Here is a 24,391-nt window from a genome sequence, read left to right as displayed (position 1 = left end):
GCAACTTTTCTCTTTTGTTCTCCTTGCAATTTTTATTAGCCAAAGCAAAGGGAGGAAGAATGGAAACCAAGGGAAGATTCAATTTGCAAGTGCTGAAATGCAAATTCAGTGATACTAATATCGACCCCTACTGAATTTTTGCATTTAAGCTGCTGATAAAGTTCCTCATGCTGGGAAGAGTAATTTAATTTTGTGAGGAACAGGAGGAAAGCTATTTTAATGTAGTGTCCAAAATAAGAAACCATACTGGACCAAAATAAATGGATTTTAACATCTATGTTCTAGGTGATTCTTTTAAATATAAAATAAGATTTTCTATGTAATTAAGACTAAGGCAGTTTAAAAAAAAAAGTGGTTTTCTGTTATGGTTTGACTCATTTTGAAAAATAAGGTATGAAAAATGTAATAAATTATCAAAATCATTCTAATAAATATGTTAGATGAGTGAGTACAGTTTTTAACTGGATCAATAGTCTGTTTACAATATTGCTAAGAAATGCAACACATGGCAGTTCTTGAACAACTCCTGTGTTCATTGTAGCTAAGCAGAATGGTCATAAACATTTACTAAATGTATATCTTTGAACATAATTTAAACATATAGAAGATTTTCACTGTTATTTTAGTCAGGTTTCAGAACAGCAATGAAGAGTAGACCATATTCAAGGCAGTGGCTTGAAAACTTTGATGTCTCCAGTTGGCATTGCTTGAGAAAGAGGGAAAAATGCAAAGGACACAATTGGTAGGGCAAAGGTGGAAGCAAATACCGAGCCATCTGAAGAGGGTTAGACTATATGAATGGAAGAGAACGTGGAAGGAAGCTACAGTGCTATGTTGTATCATTATGAGATGTTTGTTTACCATAACTTTTTTTTGGTAAAAAAAGTGTTTTCAAATGATACTTTTCCCTAATGTATTCAGCAAGAATATTTTGTGTGCATGAGCTGTGCTGCTTCTTGAAAGATATTTCGGTAGTACTCATTTTGATGCCTCAACAACAATATTCCACCAACAGCTACTGTATAGAAATTACTACAAATCTCTGTGTCTATTTTTCATTCTTAAATAGACACAATTTTTATGCACTGATTATTTTGTATTTGGTCTTTTCTAATGATTTCTTAGGTGGTTTATAGTGGGTTCCAGAATAAAATGTGTGAGAATGGTATTTAAATAACAGCTTCACAGTATAATAAAAACTTACTACAGCTTGAAATTACAGGGAACAAAGAGACTTATGTCAGCTTCTGTGGGAAGCCATCAGTTGATAAAGGCTTAAAGTAGTCTTTCCATAAACCACTTTCTGATTTTTAAGTCCTTTTTTTCTCAAGTATTTTTTAGTTTTAACTAGTAAGATTCTGTATTCTGAAAGTTAAGAAAGATTGCTTTTTGCCAGGCTGTATTTTTCTCCATCTTTGTCTGTCATCACTATTAATGGCATAACTAATCATTTGGTCAATCAGTGCTGAGCTCTAACACCTTCTTTGCTGTGGTTTTATCAGACATATCAAAATCAATAGAATAAAGATTAACTGATCTATTCTGATAGTTTGTCTGTGTCCATTTCCAATGACATTTACGGAACACATCGCATATTGGAGTGGTTTGGACTACATGTTTGGACTGCATAGGACTAAGCAGTAACTATTATTTTTTAAATCAAGTAAAAGTCCTGGTGTTTAACAGCTATTAACCTCAGGGCCCATGAATCAAGTTCTGCTTGAGGAACAAAGCGAGTTGATTCACAGTTAAAGGACTGCTGTTCTATGCAGAATTTAGACTCTGAAAAGCCTCCTCTGTTCTTTTAAAATATGTTTTTAAAAATTTTAATTGAATAATTATTATTTTTCCTTCAGCATCTTATGACCAACTAGTAAAACAATACTTTTATGTCAACAAATTTCTGTGATCAAATGCTTTTTTTTCTATTCTATTCTAAAAATATAATTCTATTATATTCTAAATATTCCATTCTATTTTTAAATAACTAATTTTCCTAGATTGTTATATGTGGGGTTTGTCTATGCCTTACATTTCTCTATCTTATAGTTAATGTAACAGAATAAGTAAAAAGTCTGTTTTTCACTGCTTGCTGGTTCAACTCTATTTTGCATATTATTCATCCTGTGATTGCCATATGCAGTATGTTAGAAGTAAGAAACCTGCATCTTTATATGGGTGTGTTCAGCAAAATAAATCTTTGTGTACCAGAAAAGGAGGTCTAAAGAAAAGTAGTATATATTCTTCTGTAGACAGTCATGAATGGATATAGTGTTATTCATACTGTATGGTATTAAAAGCTTTCAAAATGTGAAAACCAAAGTGGGAATATATAACCAACAGAAGAGAAGAAAAACTTATGTTTTCTTTTAAAAAAAAATCATCAGTACAATGGAAGGAATGGTCTGCATTACCTAATACGTGATTTTATTTGGGGAATTAAACTCTTTAACATTGAAAAAATTGTATAGGTTGTCCATAAAGAACCAGATTTCTTCCTAGAAAAATAATTGAACATCTTTGTTTTTATCCTTTAAGTATACCCTAAAACCTATTATAATCCCTTAAAGGAGCATTTTATTAAACTAAACAACAGTAGCATGTTTAATGATGATCTGCTAACAAAACATTCTAGCTAATCTCTGATTAGTGATCACATTTCGACAGCAATCCAAAACACAGGATAACTGAATTCCTTAAGATACAGACCATAAAAAACCAAAACCAAAACCAAACCAAACCAAAACCCCAAACACAAAACCCAATACAAACAGACAGCAAAAAAACACCAATTCTGTCTTAATTTCATTTCTTTAGTATTCAACAGTGGCTAAGGCAAACAGATCTTGAACCAGAAAATCAATAAGTCACTCTGGACAAAAACGGATTAGATCTTCCCAAAGTGCCAGAAGTATTTACATGGCCTTTTTTGTAGTGGACTGTAGACTTTCAGAGGCAGTAGTAATGTTTTTCATCCTTGCTTATTGTACAAAGCCCTGTTTTTAAATATTTTAATTTTGTTTCAATCATCCTTGCATTTCAAGCATTTTTGGTTTTGCATAACTATATCAGATAAGGAAACTGCAGTGAAACATACATAGAAAGAAGGGTTTAATAAGTTATCCCTTTACACAACATAAGCAGAAATTCCTTTAAAGAGAATTGCATTTTTCATTTTGCAATAATAATAAATGGACATTTCTGTCCATTGGAGAGGCAGACAAAGTGAGTTTCAGTAAAACCAGAGCAGGATTGTAATATGGTCTGCAATCCTTTGAGGTAGTCTCTCACCACAGCTGTTTCCATTAAAAAAAGTAGTCTTTTCCATCCATATTACATACAATATTACAATTCATGTCTCTACAAAACAAAAAATCCTTTAATCGTAATAGGATCATGGGACTAAAGTTGGGAAGTAAGGATTTAAGAATCTGTCCACTGATTTTTCATCCTTTGTCATACGAAATGGTAGGTCAGATGCATTACAGATCTTCTAAGATATTTTCCTTTTGAAAAGGGATCTTAGAATAATTGTATAGTCACAGCACAGAGCCAGTATGTTAGCCAGCAGTGACTGTTTGCAGTGTTGGTAGCTACAGCTACAGGTGCATTTAGAAGCCTTTTATCAGCACTCATGTTTGCTTAATCCTAGAATCTAAACAGAGAGGCATATCCAGTTGCGCTAGGGCCTGTGGGTATTGTACCTATGATGTGAGCTTTGTGGGTTAATAAAGCTGTCAACTGAAAACATGTTTTGACCACAGAATTCATTTGAAACATTGAAAAGGATTAAAAAGTTCATGTGACACTGATTTGTGACACGTATGCTTAATGGTAATTTCACTGTTCAGAAGTGCTACCGTGTTTCCATTTGATATAAGTGTTAGAAATGTTAATACACGATACTATCAACAGAACACCAAATTTAACCTTAGACATTCAATGTTTTTCTTTTTTTTTCTTTTTTTTTTTTTTTTCTGTAGTCAATAAATAGAGTATTGATAGATAGTTATTTCATCTCCTTTTATACTTGCAGGCGGTTTGACAGATCTCTGGAAAAGTGGCAACTTTTTCATAGTGACATGAAGAGCTTTAATCATTGGCTAACTGAAACTGAAGAGAAGCTGTCTAGAGCACAGATTGAGGCTGGAGACGTGGGTCATGAGAAAACCAACCAATTTCTCCAGGTATGATTCGATTAACCTGTTTCCTGTTTTTCAGCAGTGATTAGAAATTTGCAGATCTCTGTACTCTGTACAGTTTTGCAGTTTAAATGAGGAGGAGTTCTAGTGTTGAGTGGCCGGTGGCAATTTTGGTCAGATAGTTCTGTTGTTCCTGTTAACTAAGAATTTTCACCAGTTTGTTTTAAAATACATTTTTTAAAGAAGTAAAATATAGGATAACATGGTATACTGTGGTACTTCCATGGTTACATACTTGTTTGGTCTTTTTTTGAAGGGCTTATTAATTTCCATTTGATACTTATGACCAGCAGAAGTATCAGACTTAATTTTAAAATCTTGTGGAAGTAATATGATTAAACATTGAGCTGTACTAGAGATATACTTGCAAGTCCTATGTCTATGTCTTGCAAGTACCACTTATTTTGCCCGTTTTATGTTTTAATCAAAAAACCTTGAGGATGCTTTTTGTGAAATGCAGCATGACAGAATAGCCACTTAGTTCCTATATGTCCAGTTCCAATTTGTATGCTTTTTCATCTTGCAAGCCCTTTGAGCACCATAAGGAAAATAATAACTCTAGTTTCTTGGTAGTTTATTTCATTTCCCTCTTGTATGATTGAAATGGTAATGGGTATGAAGAATGAATTCTAAACTGATGTTTTGCAAGTTGATAGGTTCAGCTGAATAACATGGCTTGACTAAACTCTGGATTCTTATTATAAATTATTACCTGTGCATAAGAAAAAAAATCTGTTAAACTAATCGGCATTTGTACGTTTGAATTGCTGGATTGAATTACTGGATTTCAGGTTGAAAGAAGTTAGGTCTGTATAATACTAAGGTCCAGTTTTGTTTTGAATGCAACACTAATCTACTTTTTGGCCTGCAGTTAAAAAAATAAATCATGTTTTTTGAATTTTAATGTTCAAAGTCACCTTTTTAAGATTTAGGCTGCTATTTCTTGACTGGAAAACTGTGACCTGAAAAGGAAACCAAATCATGCTGTGCAAGTACAAAAACAAAGATACAACTGTTAAGTAATATATTAAGCTGAGGTAGTTAAAATAGCAGGTAAATATTTTTCTGCAAATAGCCATTGGACACTGAAAAAGTCTGAGATCTGGCTGACAAAATAGAATGTCATGAAGGAATCAAAGATGCTCTTTATTATGCATGTAAGAGGTGGCAGAGCTCATGTGTGTCTCCCCTGAGATTTTGTCTTCCTTTCTCTGTCCACAGTTTTAATTGTTTATTTGAAAAACACAAAATACTAAAGTAAGACACAAGTATCTATGTGGCAAATAGTAACGCAGTGTCACAAAGCCTTACCCTTTCTTCTTTGCTTTGCGTCTGCTCCATCACCCTACTTGGCACTATTCTGATATCCTTGAGCAGCTTCAAAATAGCACTTAGCAAAAACAAAACCAAACCAGATCTGTGGAAAAAGCATTTGTCTCCTTTTTACTAACCCCTTTCTAAAACAATATTTTCTCTCTGAGAAGAGGTTGATTTTTGAGAATGCCCAGATCAAGGTAAGATGTATCATAGATATTATATATGCACTGGGTGTGTAGCACATTTCACAGTCCAGATTAGAAACATTATTTCCTTGTCATCACTGAGGAGGAGGTTCATACTGAATTGAACATCACACTGAAAGACTCTGAGATAATGCCTTGTTATGCAGAAGCTTAGATTTCAGTGTAGAACAAGACTGCTTCTGTTTTACGTTCCCCTTTGACCTAGCCTCCCTCTCATCTGTTAACCATTTGTTATGTTCTTATGCAATATCTGAGAATATTTTGAACATATGTCTGCAGAATGGATTTCTGCTAAGATTTTCTTTTTGCAGCCCATCTAGCTCGCTCCTTCCTTCCTTCCTCCCTCCCTCCCTCCCTTCCTTACTTCTTTCCGCCCTTCCTTCTGCCCTTCCCTGAATTTGTTTCTCAAATATTTCGTTAGTTCAGTACAAGAGACAAAACTCCCTTCCTAATGAAAATTTACTCAATGTGAAAATATTCCACCTAACCTCAAGAATGTAGACCTAACGTTAGTTAACGTTTTTTGTGAAAGAATGTTTAGTCTGAAATTGCATTGTTCCCATTCTCTTTATGGGTTCTTTATTTTGCTGGGCCTTGTTTGAAAAGTATTAGGCTTCTGTGAGGCTGACAGAAGAGATCATTAGAATTTCCATTAGGTAAACAGTTAAAACATCTGAGCATTTTGATTTACTTGATTAGCAACTTGTTTAATTAATGAGATCATGCTGCCTAGTGAACCATAATCAGGATTAACAGGATTTGTTTGAAAATGCTTTCACAAGCAAGTGAATAATCTTGTATTCAACAAGGAACTGTCTTAGGAAAAACTATACAAAACATTCAGATGTGTAATACTATTTCTAGGTAGGACTACTTTGGAAAAGTAAAGATTGATGTGTTCATTAGTATCCATTAAATACATAGATCAAACGTTAATGTAAAATGAAACAATCAACAGTATGACTGGGTGATAATGTTAATTATAGTTTAAGAGGTAATTACATCCTTTTAGTTATATTTGGGGAGGGGAGGTATGTTCCTTTTTGCTGCACAATGGCATGGTATTAAACAACATTTATACATTATATATCATGTAAATGAAACCTAATAATAGAATTGTTTCATTTCAGGTCATGAATACTTGAATATTCTTATTGTGAATTTTTCACTAAGACTTATTGAGAGCAGAACTTGTGCTGTTGAAAAGAAATATCACATTTCAGTTTTTTAAAAATCGTAATTGACTTCTCATATAATCCCTTTGAAACATACTGAACTCCGTCTTGAAAGTAGTTAGAGAATTTTTTTGCTCTCATTATTCTGAATGAAAGGTTTTTCTGTCTCTTCACTCCTTAATGCTTGGCAACTTTAACTTCTTCAGCTTCCTGCATTTGCACTTAGTTTATTTATTTTTGTGCCAAGACTGAGACGTAGTTCAGCTTTAACTACTCCCTGATGTTTATCCTCTTCTGTTCTTATAGGCTGCAGTCATTTTCCCTATTGGATCTCATTCGGTAAACTAAAGCCCCAGTTTTCTAATCTGCTTTCATATGATAGCTAGACAACTTGACTCCTATTTCCTGTGCCTATTCCTCTTTCCAGAACATGAATTCTCAAAATAGCACACTGTTATCCAAACTGAAATACCATCCATACTGTCATCAAGATAACTCAGGTGCTATGTTTTATAGTTGGATCTTTACCATGGCTGAATGTTAGATATCATTTGCAATCATCTATCTAAATTATTTTTTCTTTTGTGGTCTGCCTTACAGCCCAAATCTACGTTCCACCTCATATGGAAAAAAAAAAAAAAGTACAAGTTGTACTACAAATTAATGCCAAGTTAATATGCGTCAAAGAAGCAAACGAGAATAAGTATTGCGAGGGGGGGAGTGTGTTCATGTGCCATAGATAAGTGCTAAAAAGACAACTACAAAAAGAGGAGTTCTTTAACATTTTCAGAACTAGACTGTCAAGTTACATTCCTGAATCATTACCTGAGAATTCAAAATTAGTATTCTTATTTTAAGAATATAGAAGATCCAGAATATTTATTCTTTACACTGGTATTAAGAACTGTTCAGCAGTTTATATTTAGTGGCCACTTTTGAATTACAAGTTTAACTTTATTATTTTAGGTGGTGCGTTTTTTTAAAAAAAATAAAGTAATTAGGTTCTGGGTCTGAATTCTTTCTGTTCTTGATGTTCATGTATTGTGACTAGTCAGTGATGTGTACTTCCCAGTAAACAGGCAAGGCCTGGACTTTATTTATAGAATTTCATTGTTTCAAAAATATTGCTACTGAATAATTATTCATTTCTCAAGTATCTACTTTCATTTATGGGCATAAATATCAAGGATGTTATGTTTATTTTTTAAGGTCAGAGAGGACCTTACATAATGAGTAAGATTTTGGAATTACTGGGTGGTGGCCTTATTAATTGTACTCAGCCTTCTGAGGATACTGTGGATATAAAAATTGCTTGTAAGTTACAGATCTCTCTTAAATTGTTCACACATTGAATTTTCCAGCATTTACACTTTAGAGTACTTATACAAGCCTGCAACAGGCTTGTGAATGACTCATGCCTTCTGTAGACCTTCCTTCTATTGCACTATAACATCAAGAACTCACATTTTTGTCTTGTTGATGTTTAAAGTAAAAAGATACGGAGAATAGAGGCTTCAGTGCTGAAAGTCATGGTCATGCTAATACTTTCTCTCTTTTATATCTAAATTGGATTATATGGATGTTGATGATTTAATAAGCACTAAATTTAAACTGTTCTTTCTGGAATACAGCACAAATGAAATCAGATGATATGGGAGAAAAAAGTGTTTCGGTGCTTGAGGCCACATATTCTCACACCACGAAAACACAGTGGTAAATGGGTGGATAATTTACTCTGTTTCCCCCATAAATAAAACTTGTAAAGATACTTCTTTTACATATAATAATTTTTGCTTTTGCATTTTAGATTTATTTCCTGCTTTACTGAGTGTTAAATGTTGTCCAAATAATCTCTGATTCTTCTAGTTGCAGTTTGGATTCCAGTTGGATTCAAATGGTTCAATTTAGTTCCATTTGGATCAATTTGGTTCCACGTGGTTCAGTTTTGGCTCGTGTTTTTTCGTGTTATGATGTATTTTCAGAGAAATGGTAGAAACGTAACAAAATATTATTTCTGGTCAAAGAGATCTCTATGATTGCTTAATGATTCTACAAGAGATAGAAAATATAGAATACAGAATCAATGAGAAATCAGTTTAGCACTGTTTTAGGGGAATCTTTGCTTAGATCGATCATGGTACCTACTACAATGTCCTTCATATTGCAAAAGTGTATCTGAAAGGATATTGATCTGGCAGGAATGTATTATTGGCTAATATTTTACTAATATCAAAAGCACACAATCCTCTTGCTATTATGTTGAAAACAGATTTGACAATCTTTTTTTTTTCATTAACGTTCTCCTTAGGATTTTACACATCCTTAGTACTTTGACTAAATGTTCTAAACATGATAGCAAGCCTACGTGACTCCCATCAGTTTCTTATTTACCTGTTAACTGGATCATTTATTCAGAGAAGCTTGCTGGTTTTCTTTTTACTGAAAATCGCTCTCTTATCAAACACCTGAGTGCGGCATGCTACTACCCCTAAAAACCTACACTCAGCAATATCCCATGGATTTCAGGTTTTTTGTCTGTAGTTTCTAAGGTCTCAGTAAAAATGCTTCAAATAATATATGTGAGCTCTATACCAGACACCTGGGCCCTAACTGAGTGAAACAGTTCTTTTTCTGGTTTAACGTGATCTCCAAATTCACGGCCCTTTCTTGATTGAAGTGCTATGGCAAAGGAAAGACTTTCAGCCAATAAGGGGAGGACATCACAATTTTTAGTAAAATAGTTACTTCTTTCTTATGCCTAGCAAAAGACTAAATAATAATGTAATCTTTATAAGTAATACATTTCTGCACATATAAAATGCCTAAAAACTTTATTTTACTATTTTACTATTCGTCACTGTTGTTGCAACTACTAATGGAACTGATGAAATATCAAAATAGTTTATCTTGAATTTGTAGTAAAAACATTTTCTTGTCATGTCAAGCTATAAGAAGTAGTATTTCATGATTATATCAGTTATTTAATTCTTCTCTCCTGACACAGTGCTGCATTATTGTTCATTCCTAATTTACTCTACCCTATTAAAAGTTTTTAATTAATTTGTTGCTACTAGTAGCAGGACATTAAGATGCCTGAAGGCTGTGAGAAATAATAAATTTAAAGTTGCTTGTGTGGTTCTGCATACTATTGCACTATTAGATGACAATTCATAGCTTATATTTAGGTTTTATTGTAAATCCTGGCATTGTTTATTCAGATAACCGAATTAAATCTTGTAAGTAATTAATTAGGATGCATTTTTCAAACATTTCAATATGAAACTTTTGGAAATGACTATTAGCACACACCGATGCATAGTGACATAATTTATATACATGAAAAGAATGAATAAACATTTTTTTCTCTGTCTTGAGGAAAACAATGTTCTTGGACTGGATCAGTCAAACTTCCTGGTACCTGGCTAATTGTGTATCTGTTTGGGGGATTCCTCCTCACCAGTTTAAGTGGTCGTAGAGTACAAGCACATGGTACACATTTTATACACATGGTGTGTGTGTGTAAAAATGAAGGAAATGGAGGATGCAATTTTTTCATACTAATGAGTCTGTCTTACTTTCAGAGCTAATCTGGATATTTGTAATCAGGGACGCCTACAGATAATACACTTCATATACAGCAATTTTTTTAAATGTGTTTGCCATGGCATAAATAGAGTAGTTAAGATAACCACATCTTGGAAGTTTTGGGAAATGAGTGACTAAGTGAATAACTGCTTTGAAGGAGGATGCTATCGGTTCTTCTACTTAACAAAACATTTATCTGGTTTGCTTCCATAAGTCTTTCAAAAGTACATCTCGTGTTGCATCGGAGATCACTATGGCATATGATTAAATCTGTGGGTGTTGAAGCCTGGGAGTCTTTCTAGGTCTTCTGATATGAATAACTAGCCATTAAAAATGCTTACATAAAAGAAGCGGGGAACATCCAATAGATTTTGCAAACTATCCATCACATGCAAGCTTTTCATTACCATCTTATTTTAGACTAAAGCCATAAAGTAAAGCCATATAGTAAGTATAGTAAACAAACTGGACAAGACAGCAGGTTAATGTTATATTGCTTTAAAAAGTGAAATTTTTTTTAAAAATACAAAAAAACCCCCACAAACAAACAAAAAAACCCAAACAAACAAAAAAAAAATCCACCAAAACCAACCAAACAAACCTGCATTATAAAAACTTGCATTATGAAAACCTTCATGTTTATGCAGAACAGACAGCAAAGGATCAGCATCTGTGCTTAAGGTGTCTAAAAATACTTCAGCTAAATTTACTTATCCTGATTTTGGAAGTCAATTTTTGTCAGGTTGTGATGAACTGTCTTTTGTCTTTTGTACTTAAGTGTTTTACAGTGAGTTCCTTTCTGCTGACAACCTTTATAGGCACCTTTGTGGAGGTTTTATTTGTCCAAAATGTTATGTTATACAGAGAGACAGTATGTAGCAGGCGTGGAAATAGTAGTAACATGCTTCAGTTGTTTAAATGAAGTATTTACTTCTCCCGTACAGCAAACTTCCAACATAGTTCTTTCCTAGTTAATATCTGCAGGTGAGATCCATCTCACCAAACAGGTCCAGAGTAGGCATCTGTATTTGAGCTTGTAATCCTGATCTTTGCAGACAAAGAAGAAAAACAGTCACTTCTAGGGTGAAGGTCAACTGACCTTTCTGTTTTGTTTTATGTGGGTTTTTTTGGTTTGTTTGTTTGTTTGTTTTTTTCTTAAAAAAAAAAAAAAAAAGATGGGCACCCATGAAAAGATAAGAACCTGAAAATATTTAAGAATTAATTTACTTCAGGTATTCTCCTTCCTCCTTTGAATGCATATTTCTTCAAGTTTTGAATATTCAGAGGTTACTAGTAGTAGTGAACCAGCACTGATGCTAGCCAGAATGTATTCATGTTGAAATAAATACATATAATATAAATAATATAAATAAATATATTTTCATAATTGGACTAGACGATTTGCCACAGTACAAAGATAAAATTCACTGAATGATTCACTGCATATAGAAGAAGAGAATAAAAAAGATTTAAATGAGTTGTATTTCCAGTGTGTTCTGTGAACACCAGAGGTGCTGAAGAGAAAATTCCTAGGGTTTTCTTTAAGTTCCAGTTGAAATATTTTCCACTGTGGGGTCTTTATAAGGTGTTTTTTTTTAGTGTGAACTGTCCGCTGTTTACTAAGGTCTACATGCTACATATGTTCCCCTGTTAGTGACCAATTCTTTATCTGGTTGCCTTTTAAAAAAAAATAAGTTATAAAATGCCATTATTTTTTATAATTCTATTCTGTCAGATTTGTTTAAAATGAGTCAGAATATTTAAAACTATGGAGGAAGATTAGGGTGGAAAAGAGACCAACAGATCATCACAGGTGTCATCACATAAATTTTAAAAAATCAGACTGAAAACTGAATTATTTCCCAAAAACTAGATTATTTAAAACTATTTGACTTGATTTGTTAAAGAGTAATCAAATACATCATTACCAACAATTACTTGTCAGAAAATATTTCAGATGGAGGCTACTTCTTTCTTTCTCTTTACAGGTCCCTGAAGAAATTTATTCTCACTTTTGTTGCATGCATCATGCTGGCTTGCAGTGGTGTATGCAATTAATTTTCTTTCTAAAACTAAAAATGAAAAGAAGTATATTATTTCAGTAAAGCTTTTGTCAGCATTTCAAGAAAACACTAGATATTTATAGTAGACACTGTTTGATGTTAGTCTTTTTTTTTTCTGTTATACTGCTACAGGCAGCAAATATTATATTACATAGTTACTCTTCTAAAAAATTAATACAATACAGATAGGCCATAGCTTCTCACTCAAAATCTAAGCTTGCAAGGGATAAAAAAAAATTATAAAAACTACACTTCTTTTTTTTTTTCATCCGTTTGACTCTTCACAATGGAAGTGAGACCACCTATAGAAAAAAAGTCTTTTATAGATGTAAGTTTTTTGTATTTGCTGAATATCTTCACAATTCAAACAGTAATTCTGCCTTGATTCAGATTAAAAGGAGAAATAAATATATTCTTTTGCCACACATACTCAGATTGTTTAGAAGTTTTGGGTTTATGGAATCATTTAAGGATATATAATGAATTGTGGAGTGTGGCAAATTCCAGTTCATGCATCATTTGAACAAGAGTATAATAGACTGTGTTGTACTCATCCTCTGACTATATTAAATTTGAGAGGGATAGTATCAGAATTTTGCTGGTTTCAGAATAGTTTCTTGAGTTTTGTCTTGTTTTCTTCATTTTTTAATGAAGGCAACAAACCCTTACAGTACATTAATCTATTCAGGACACTGTTGTGAAAAAAATGCTAGAAGGGAAAAAAGGAATGGAAGAGAACATATTTTGAGCAGCTTTTCCAATATATGGTGGCTATATTAGGATGGCAAATACCTGCCAGTTTCTCAGTATTACGAGGTGTCTCACCATATGCCCTCAAAAGTAGACAGTCAAAGGCAGTTATTATTTGTCATTTTTGTGGAAATGTAGCAGAAGAGAACATCTATAGAGGAGATATACTGAAACTGGGCAAGGATCTGCTATTGGGGTGGCATTGGAAGTGAAATTAAAATATTCAGAAAACAATTTGGTTATGTAATAAGAATGTTTCAGAACTGCAGGGCCCTAAGATGAGCAGAGGACTCTCTGAATGTTAATTTCCCATTAATGTGGTGGAAATGGGAACTAGTATTCACCTGTGTTATGTAAGACAGTTCATACAAGTTTTATTTTACTGAAAGCTGGAAATAGATGCTGATTCTTTAATATAAGTTAGGTGATCTGTTTTATTTTTTTATTTTTCATGATTTGTTGGCACCACGTAACTATGTTCTATTGCCTTCCATACCAAGACAAGGTGGTTCTCTGTTCCCTCTTAGTGGCTAGACTCAAAGAACGTATTAATACCAGCTACTGCTTTTTGGCTGTATCATCTGTCTAGTTATGTCTCATTATGAAGCTCATCCTGTGTCCCATGGTTCAGTCCTTACAGATGTCTTGAATGAAAACCAAATATTGTTCAATTTGTCCAGCCTTTGTGGAGCCGTTAGATCACAGTTTATTTCCGGAGACTGTAAAATAAACTAAAAATTCTGATCACAAAAATTTTCGTGCTGTACTTTTCCAATAAACGTGACACCTACCTGACGTAGTTTGCACAAGACATTTTTTCTTTAACAGTTGTTTGTAATAGCAGAAATGGAAAAGACCTGTTCTTTAGATTGTATGTAAATCATTGGTTTTAATGGGAGGGTTTGCTAATAAGTGTTTATGTGATGTTTTCAGTACTAGTATTTTAGTAAATTTACACCCTTAAGAAAGAACACAACTAAGGGTATTTTGTTATTAAAAATACATAAATAAAGCAATCTGATTTATTAGACCTAACTTTCCAGAGAGCAAGATTCTTTCTAAACGCAGCTAAAACATTCAAGAGCTTTTTAAGTAAACTACCAGAATTCTTAGCACACATTAAAATCTGTTCTGAATGAATATTTCTTAGCTCTTGTATAAGAGTAGAGTAGATTAGATCTCAGGAACCTCTCTGATAACACAAAGTACTATTGTGTTTTCTATTACATTATAAAGGCTTCAGGACAAGCACTGTAATTGCGCATTGTCTGGTGCAGTGGGGCCTTAGTTTTAGCTGGGCTTTCTCTCAAATGCTCAGAGCAGGAATCCTACTGGTTGCAAACATTGCATTTGTGACCAATAAAGAACAAAGAGTTTAGGAGTAGAGAGAAAATACTCATTGTGATTAGTTGCAATGATTTTGTGATTTATCTTGATGATTTTAGTATATTGTCAAAACTATATACTTCAATTAAAGTGGGTACTCTAACGTACTGGACCCATAGAATATATTATTTATGTATTGTTGTGATTTTTGGAAGACACACCAATCTCACCTATGATGACTGACAACAGCTTTTCTTTTGAGTCTTTCGTTAACCTTTACATTACTACTGAGTGTTACAGGATTTAGACACAGAGCAACTCATGCACCTAGGAAGGTACCTTGTGATATTGCTGCAACCCTTCACTGCCTCAAATAAAGCCTGCTCTGGTGCTTTCTAAATTTACTATCACTACCCTATTTCATTACCTCTTTTGTAACTGTAATGCCTTCAGCAATGGCTCCTGTTACACAAGACTGATGATTCTCAAAACCCTGCTCTAACCCCGCCGTAAGCAAGGGAAGCATGTGAGAGTGCTTTTGTGTCTCAGTACTCTGCAAGAAGTGAACATGAGTGATTTTGTAAATTTGAATAATACAAAGACTTTGCCAAAATATTAATGAAGTTAGGATGATAAATTTATAATTTTTGTGTTCATTTGTTTGTTTTAAAATGAAAGAAATGTAATTACACAAGCAGTGCACGTTGTGTTTTAAAAATAAAGCAGAAAAGCAATCCAACGGATAATTCCATTGACTTGATTTTTTTTTTAGAAGAAATCGTGCTTTTGGAGTGAAGCAACTTTGACAGTTTGAAAATCCTAGCTTCTTAATCAGCGAATATCAAATAGATGTAATGTTCAGTGTATAGCCAAGAGCTTGTTGTGTTATTGAGGTTTTTTATCTCAAAACTCTGTAGATCTGTTAAAATTTCTCCTGCAGTTTCTTTTACTGTGGACAAGACTAATAAAAAAGGGACTTTGTGGTGGTCTGCTGTCAGTTTTAAAAAAATTAGAGGAATAAATGTGTCATCCTGGTAATTATTTTAGTATAAAAGTGAATCGTATAAGAAGGAATACATTTATTTTATCTTTTTTGTTTATTCAGAATCCCTGAAAGCTATGAAAGAGGCAGTTCCATGGAATATTTTTAACATTTAATATTAATAAATAAATATTTTATAATTGACTGAAAGATAATGTTTTTTAACAGATATTTATACTTCATTTATATTTAAAATGCTGCTGTCACTATGTCTAGGTTACCCAGTTTTTCATTGATAGAATTCCAGTTTATTTTTAAAAGATACAAGAAACACTAGAATTAAAGTTTTCCTTTTTTCCCCCACATATTTGTAGTCATTTTTTAATTAAATTCTAAAAGAATAGAACACATTTTTCAGTACTGTTTAGTTTATGAATAAACCTAATGATTTTGCAGATGAATTGGTGTTCCCAAACTTGTCCATCTTTTACACATCTTTTTTGTACTATAGGTATAGAATTTCGGTGACAGCTATATTTGAGCAAAACACAGAGGAAACATGGCATCCCAGTTTATTTATATGCCTTCAAAAGATTTTGTTAACTCCTTTGTCTGTGTCACTATGAAAACTCCAGGCATAACTGATTCTTTACCACTTTCCTCTGTTCACTATTCTCTTGCTTTTAGATCTTTTTCAGAATTGTTCTTTTCCATTATAAGAGCCCTCAAGGCTGTGAGCAAGGTTTGTATTCTTTATTCCTAGAGGTAAACTATACTTCCAATTCATTCAATGCTTCATTTTCTCTTTTGTTACTAACTGATCTATATTTCTCCACCAGTGATGAGTCCTCCACATTAGTCATCTATCATCTAATCTTCAGATTCTCTAAGAGCTTTATTCTGCATTCAGGACTGATTTACTTTTCTGTCTGTGCCTGCCTCCCTCCACCCCAGTTTCAATTTAAAATAAGAATAGTTTGTATACTTGAAATCCTTAGAGACCAGTCAATGTATATTAAATATTTAGTTAAAAATACTCAAAACCAAAACTCCCCAAAATTCTGTCAAAGTAAGTATTGAGAAACAAAGAACATTAAGAATTTAGAATTAGCAAAGTTAGGATTACTTAATAAATACTAACATTGTTTTGGTACTGGAATGTCACTCTGTGCTGAGATTAAATTGTAGGCATGCTTCATTGAAAAAGAGCAGGTAGGAACATTGCTGTACCCTCGTTTCCTCAGATAAGTTATTTTTAGGAGCAAATAGCCTCCTTGTCACATTTTCATTTGATAAATCTAAAGAATAATTGAGATGAATTTAAAAATCAGGAAAGGAAAGAGGGCAGCACTGACAGCAATAGATACTGCTTGGTGGAAGTCCTAGTCCTGTTTGAATCAGAAATCAGGGAACCAATCTAGTGATAACATTGAATGCTTTTACCAAATTTATATTTGTTTCTCTTCAGTTGACTGGTTTCTAGTCAGCTCTCAAACAGACTTTATACCCCTTAGGGTAACCACCTCAGTGCATCTTCAGAACACAATCTTTGAACAAATCTTTCATTCTTAATCCAATCTCTCCAATTAAAAAAATGCGTACATCTTATATTTTGACAGACATTATGACTTGTGATATATTTTGTCCTGCCTATATGATCAGATCATTTGCAATAATACAGTTAGTGACTGGGCGAAAGAATAACATATTTTGGAATAAAAATCACTTTCATGAAATGCAGTTATCTCATGGCTATTTGGCATATTTGCAAATTTTTAAAAGCATCCTAGTCTACTTGACTTTCATATTGGTATCTCTGAAAAAAATCATGTGCTTTCTGGCACTGGGACTGATTTTATTGAGCACATGGCAGCAGGAGAAAAGAAAAAGATAAGCTTAGTGAAGTTACTGTGAATACATAAGCTGAGGTAAAATTTTATAATTAAAAGAAAGACAGCAAGTGAAGTTATGCTCAATATGATCTCATTAAAAAACATTTTTGAGCTATGTTGTAATATGATAGAATGTGCCCCTTTATCTAAAGTTCATTTATGATGAAAATATTTGTAAAAGACATGTATGCATGTACTATCCTGTATTTCTTATATCTGTTCTGAAATTGTTCACACTCCTCCAGAATAACAACATAGAAACAAGAAATAATATTATAGAGAGAAGTTCAGAAGTTCAGCTTATATTCTCTTTCTAAAAGCCCAGAATAAAGTAAAATTTATTGCTGTGTCTTTGAAGTGTCTTTATGAGTAATATCTGATGCAGAAAATAAAGCATCGATTAAAATGTAACAAGTCTAGTAATTTTAGTTTCTACTTCCGCTTGGAAGTTTTTCTGAGTTGCATTTTAGAATCAAAATGAGCATGATCCAACAACCTACTGTACCCTATTTTATATGCATTGTAGACCTGACAGAACTGTTCACAATAGCTTATCTGAAGACTGTTTTACCATTTTGTGGCAGTAGTTTCTGCAATAGAGAGATAGGTATTCAAATTTGTTTAGAATTTTAGAATCCTAATTCAGCTGTTTTATTTCATTTTAGATGCTAACATTATTTTAGTATTATTTATAATGTTATCAGGAGTACTTAAAGTAGTATATAATTATTTTTTTATGTTAATATCAGCAGCTATTTTATAACGTTGATTTAAAATCTTCTGTTGAAGGCCCTTGACCTCAGAGATGGTTTATCATGATGGTAGAAATTAATCATGTTAGCTATGCTTGATCGCATGAAGACAGTACAAATTTAGAAACTGTATAAACAGGGGAAGGTAATGATTTTGAATGTTACTAGACTGTCATATCATAATAGCTTCATAATAATTAGGCACATTAAGCAAGTGATGAAGTAATATAACAGTAGATTAAGTAATTATTTCCAAAATTCTGCTGCACGATTGCTAACAAAAATTTCTAAACCTAACGCCCCCCCAACTTTAAAGCATTAAAATATATGTTTAAGTATGAAACTTCAAATTTTGACTATTCTAAATTTTGACTATTTCTACTTGACTACAGTTAACTCAGTCCCTCTTGAATCTATCATTGTGCCATTATTGGATGGATTGCTGGATTTGATTTGTACAGTACTATATAATTGAGATCTTTGGTTTTAAGTATCTATAGTTTTGAAGTTCTCTAAGATTCCACTGTTCTTTTAACCTCTGACTTCTGCAAGTTTTCTCAGATAATAAGGTTGACAAAACATATTTTTAAGCATTTTTTGTACAAAAAAATACAAAGAGGGTCTAAGCAGTAGTAAAACAGAAAAATCAAAATATTAGAAATTTAAAGTAAAGTCCTTTGCTTGTCATTGATTTGTATAATACAGGATAGGGAACTGCTGGAGAGAGTCCAGCGCAGGGCAACAAAGATGATTAAGGGAGTGGAGCATCTCCCTTATGAGGAAAGGCTGAGGGAGCTGGGTCTCTTTAGCTTGGAGAAGAGGAGACTGAGGGGTGACCTCATTAATGTTTATAAATATGTAAAGGGTGGGTGTCACAAGGATGGAGCCACGCTCTTCTCGGTGACAACCAACAGTAAGACAAGGGGTAATGGGTTCAAGCTGGAACACAAGAGGTTCCACTTAAATTTGAGAAGAATCTTCTTCTCAGTCAGGGTGACGGAACACTGGAACAGGCTGCCCAGGGAGGTTGTGGAATCTCCTTCTCTGGTGACATTCAAAACCCACCTGGACGCCTTCCTGTGTAACCTCACCTAGGTGTTCCTGCCCTGGCAGGGGGATTGGACTAGATGATCTTTTGAGGTCCCTTCCAATCCCTAACATTCTGTGATTCTGTGATTCTGTGATTTAAGTTTCTGGCAACAAATACAGACAGGGCAACTGATGTCCTGTGCTTTCAAACAAATTCAGTCTTGCACAGCTGTGAATACAGCAGTGCGAACTTCAGATCTCAGCTGTCCGATATGAGAGCATGGACTAGTGATTTCCACAGATATATCTGAATGTATATATCTAGCAGATTTGGGTTTGAACAGTGACAGATCAGGACAAGTACCGATTAGAGTTTAGCAAACAGTAACTAACATACGTATTTCAGCATAAAATATGGTATATGTATGAGTATTTCATCACAACACAGATTGAGAACATTCCCTTTCACTCCAACATATGCAATCCGAGTGTGAGTTAGAAATCATCTGCCATACTCTATCGATTATATAAAAATTGTCCAATTGTAAAAAAAAATGTTTGGGGATCATATAGAAATCCATAGCATTGCCTTCTAGATTATTATCTTGTTTATAGTCAGCGAAAGTCTTAATTTAAGTATAATCTAGCTCCGCAACTTTTTTATTCAAGCCTTACCCAAAAGTACAAATATCATACAGAGAGATTAGAGATTATTTACTGAGGTTTATGCCATCTCAATTTTTTTTTAATTAGAAAAATCTGAACAGCCTCTCTTTGTTACATAGAGTGACTTTGTGAATGATATTTTGTCAGATTTTTATGGATGGTATTCTGTTTAAATAAAATCAGAAGAAGAATGCTGAAGAACTAAGTTTCTGATGGCTTCACTGCTTTTTTCTTGCAATTAAGTGAACTTACCAGTGCAGATCTGAGGCTGAAGCCATTGATGGAAAAGTAAGACCACATGAGAATTTAATTTACACTGTTCTCTATGTCCACAGAAGACTGTGCAGAATAAAATTATTCCCAGTTCTGTAAGAGTATTTCCTAACAATCTTGGAACACAGAAAACGTATTTCATAGTAACTATGGTTTTGAACAATTGGTTTGAAAATGCAGCACAACAATGCACGTTGGCTTTTGTCTGGAATAAGACCAAGTTTGATTAGAAGATGGGCAACACCTTCAGTATCCTTTTTTTCTGCTAAAAGTTTTAAATTAACTTTTGTAAACAAGCAGATTTTTGTTACTCCAGGGGGATGTGATACAAAATGGATCTTCAATTCAGAGCCAACATATTGTGATTAAAAGTCCCAGTGAGGTTCATATTTCTTTTTTCATAGCACAAACTGGACTCAGATCTGTTTATGGCTCCTAGGAGAACAATATTATAGTATAATTTTCAGATGTGAATGTAGCACTTTTTATACCTTGCATAAATCATTCTTTGGAGAAAGTTTACAAAGCTATATTGGAAGCAAAACCTCTGCAAGATGCACACTATACATATACAAGACATACTCAGATATGACTCAAAATCATGCGGCACCAAACTATGCAGAATATATGGTGGAAGAGGCCAGAAATGAAAGCTAACTATCAGTTTAGAAAGATAATGATGATGATGTGGAAATAGTTTCTTAAAGTAAAACAATATGCTATGTTCAAATGTTTGACTGCTTCCTAGAATTTTTGTCGGTTTCAACATGCGCATAAATGTCTAATTGATTTCTGAAAGTTAAGACAATTTACCTTTGAGGGAGGGCCTACGTATGCACATTTTTTCCTTGTAGCAAAATAATAGTATGCCTGGAACTTCTAGTCCAGATCAAGAAAGAGACAAGTATTGCATTGCTACCATTTCTACTTCGTTTTTCCAGAAGATGGTTATAGTAGAGTTCTGAGTGAATGCAATTGTATGTACAGTCAGTGTAAACGCAGATATCTATTGCCAGGAAAGCTGATAGAACAATGGCTACCACTTAGGTCTCATTTTGAAGAGTATTTACAGATGCTTGTGACCATGATACAGTGAATGTAAATGTTAACTTCCTACTCTACAACAAATTTTATCGTTGCAAAAAGCAACATAGTCTAAGATGTTTTCAACAATGTGTGCATAAAAAACCTCAGTGATAAATTTGGATTTTATTTTTACTTCTCAGTCTAACCTACTCAGACAGGATGACAAAGATCCATTTGTACACTTTTCTGCTTTTCCAATGAAAATATAATTTTTTCAGAGTTTGTTCAGTGAATTGGTGCTACAGAGAAAATGGCTGCATTTTTTTCACTATCACTCCTCTGTAAGAGTAATGTTGTCATATAAAAGTGTTTGGTTTTGTTTTCCTTATTTTTTTTAAATAGTTGCATAGGTCATGGTCAACCCAGTCCCAGAGAGGGAAAGATTTTCCTGTTACACGCAAAACTGCATCCTTTAGTTATCACTACCTACAGAAAGGGTGTGAAATATAAGGACTTGAATGACAAGGCAGAAATTGGATTGCATGTGGGTTTGTGTCCAGGAATTCTTCTTTCTTAGATTAACCCTATCAGCTGGAAATTACTCTTTTCCTATCCAAAGATCGGAAAGATCATTCCATAGTTTCCTTGCGTAACAGTCCTGTGATATTAAATTGCAAATGCTTTGTGAAATGAAGAAGTACACTCAGTCTAATTGTTAAGTGCAATTAATTGAGCCTTAGCTCTTCAGATATCCCTAGTTCATGTAGATCTATGCTTGTTAAATCCAGCTTTAGCTTGAATGGCTGAAGCTAGATTTTCTTTTTCCTCATAGATCCTAGATAGGAAATCAGCAAATACATTTTATTATTTCTGATTGGTGGGAGATGTTCATTTTAAATGAGTGATTTATAAGTTTTCTGCAGGAGGTCTTTACTGTGGGTGGAATAGGTGATCAAAGCACCATATTCAAGACCATGCTGTAAAGACATTAACATGCTCAAGTAACAGTTATACAAGAAGCAAAGCAGCATGCAAGTATTTAAAATTTTTCCTTTTTTTTTTTCCAAATTCCAATACTAAATGCTTTCTTAAAGACGTTGTTTTCGTAGTCTGCAGGAGCCACTGATGCCGAAACACTGAAACATTATGATCCTTTTTATAATACTTAGTTTTGAGAAGTATAAACCTCTCAGTGATCAGGTCTGGGTCAATGCTAGTGAGTGTTTCATCCAAATCAAATGTTAGGACAGAAACAGACTTTTTCTTTTGTTGTTGTCCTAGAAGAAACACTCTAGTTTTATAAACCTGGTTATGTTTCTCTAATCTGAGCTTCCTTGATGAGGAATTAAAAAAAAAAAAAAAAAAAAAAAGAGAGAGAGGAAAGAAATTAATATAAGAGATGCAGGTTTTAAATGGATAATAACACTTAAACAGCTACTTCACTCCAGATTAAAGATCTGTTATATTTACTGGTTGAAACCTTCTGTATGTTTCAAATGACTAATAGATCTGCTAACTGGATGGACTAAGGTCAGAGAGCCTTATGCTTCATGCTCAGGACTATGAGACATTTATATTTACACTAAAGAAAGAAGCTTGGCTGTACATGATACTTATTAATACCTGACATGGACTTTAGATTACTCACAGTTTTCCTTCTAAAAAGGTATTACATGATAGAGCTAAGTGCTAGTTATTGTGTAGTGTATTCATCATAGAATCATAGAATCATTTAGGTTGGAAAAGACCTTTAAGGTAATCGAGTCCAACTGTTAACCTAACACTGTCAAGTCCACCTCTAAACCATGTCCCTAAGAACCTCATCTATGCATCTTTTAAACATCTCCAGAGATGGTGACTCCACCACTTCCCTGGGCAGCCTGTTCGAATGCCTGACAACCCCTTCTATGAAGAAATGTTTCCTAATATCCAATCTAAACCTCCTCTGGGACAATTTGAGGCCATTTCTTCTCATCCTATCACTTGTTACTTGGGCAAAGAGACCAACACCCTCCACGCTACAACTTCCTTTCAGATAGCTGTAGAAAGTGATAAGGTGTCCAGACTCCCCACCACCTTCATTGCCCTTCTCTGAAATCTGTCCAGTAACTCATAAAAATAGCTGACAGATTTTGAAAATATTAGTCTACTGAGGTTTAAGGTATGTTGTGGTTATAAAAAATAAGTAGTGAGTACAGGTAATGTGATCGAAATGATTGCTCAGTAGTTTTTGGCTTGGTAGGTTTAACAGTGTGGAGCTAGCTCTGATCTAACTAGGGCAAAGTTAATAAGTTGTGATTACATTGCATAAAAGGGATGCCTACATCAGCTATTCCCAGTAGCTGCTGTTGGGGAAGATGTAGAAACTCTTTTGTTTTCCCAAATTTATCTGGTTTTGTCTTTTGTAACAATTTTTTACTTTGTTAAAAACTCTTGTCTGTATTCTATAGCTTTGAATAGTTTGTAGATGACTACTGACTTCTGACTTCATACAGTCTTTGTTGTACTAAAAGGATTCACTATTAAAATTGTTGCTTTGGTGGATGCCATGGATTGCCATTTCATTATATATACCTAACATTTGAGATAGGTCAGATTTCCTTCATTTAGTATTTGAATTGTTGTTTGTTATTTCAATATTAATTCTTCTTTATTTACTTTAAATTTATTTTTCTAAGCAATTTTATTGCAACATAAAGTACAAAATATAGCCTTTTTTCACTGTATATACACAGATCCACTGATTTATTCTGTAAATAAAACAACATAAAACTTTGTGGCACCTGTTGTAATTACTCCAGGTCTGATGTCAAAGTCCATTGAGACAGCCATTTTTATTTGAATCAGACTTTTGAGGTGTACTGCAAAGGAGATATGAAAATGAATTTCTAAACTACTGTGACATTCAGTATTTTTTTTAAGGTCATGTACTCCACTAACTTTTACTTCTGAAAAATTTTCTGGGAAATTCTAAGAGACCATACTGATGTGCAACATGTCTAGAAGCTAACACTCTCATGCAGTTATATTACAGAATCACAGAATGTTAGGGATTGGAAGGGACCTCAAAAGATCATCTAGTCCAATCCCCCTGCCAGGGCAGGAACACCTAGGTGAGGTTACACAGGAAGGCGTCCAGGTGGGTTT

The 24,391-nt window shown here is 33.7% G+C and overlaps 1 protein-coding gene across 11 annotated transcripts in view; it reads left to right on the top strand.

The window, feature by feature from the left end:
- DMD (dystrophin) overlaps positions 1–24,391 on the top strand; it is a 1,281,342-nt gene that overhangs the window by 674,467 nt on the left and 582,484 nt on the right. For all 11 annotated transcript variants that reach the window (XM_065627016.1, XM_065627025.1, XM_065626998.1 and 8 more), the window contains one exon: positions 4,037–4,187. In XM_065627016.1, coding sequence (XP_065483088.1) covers positions 4,037–4,187 — 151 coding nt within the window. The remainder of the gene's footprint in view (positions 1–4,036; positions 4,188–24,391) is intronic.

Source organism: Caloenas nicobarica, chromosome 1 (genome assembly GCF_036013445.1).
Source record: "Caloenas nicobarica isolate bCalNic1 chromosome 1, bCalNic1.hap1, whole genome shotgun sequence".
Taxonomy (NCBI): Eukaryota; Metazoa; Chordata; class Aves; order Columbiformes; family Columbidae; genus Caloenas; species Caloenas nicobarica.
Note: the sequence above shows the minus strand (reverse complement) of the source record. Positions and strands in the feature narration are given on the sequence as shown.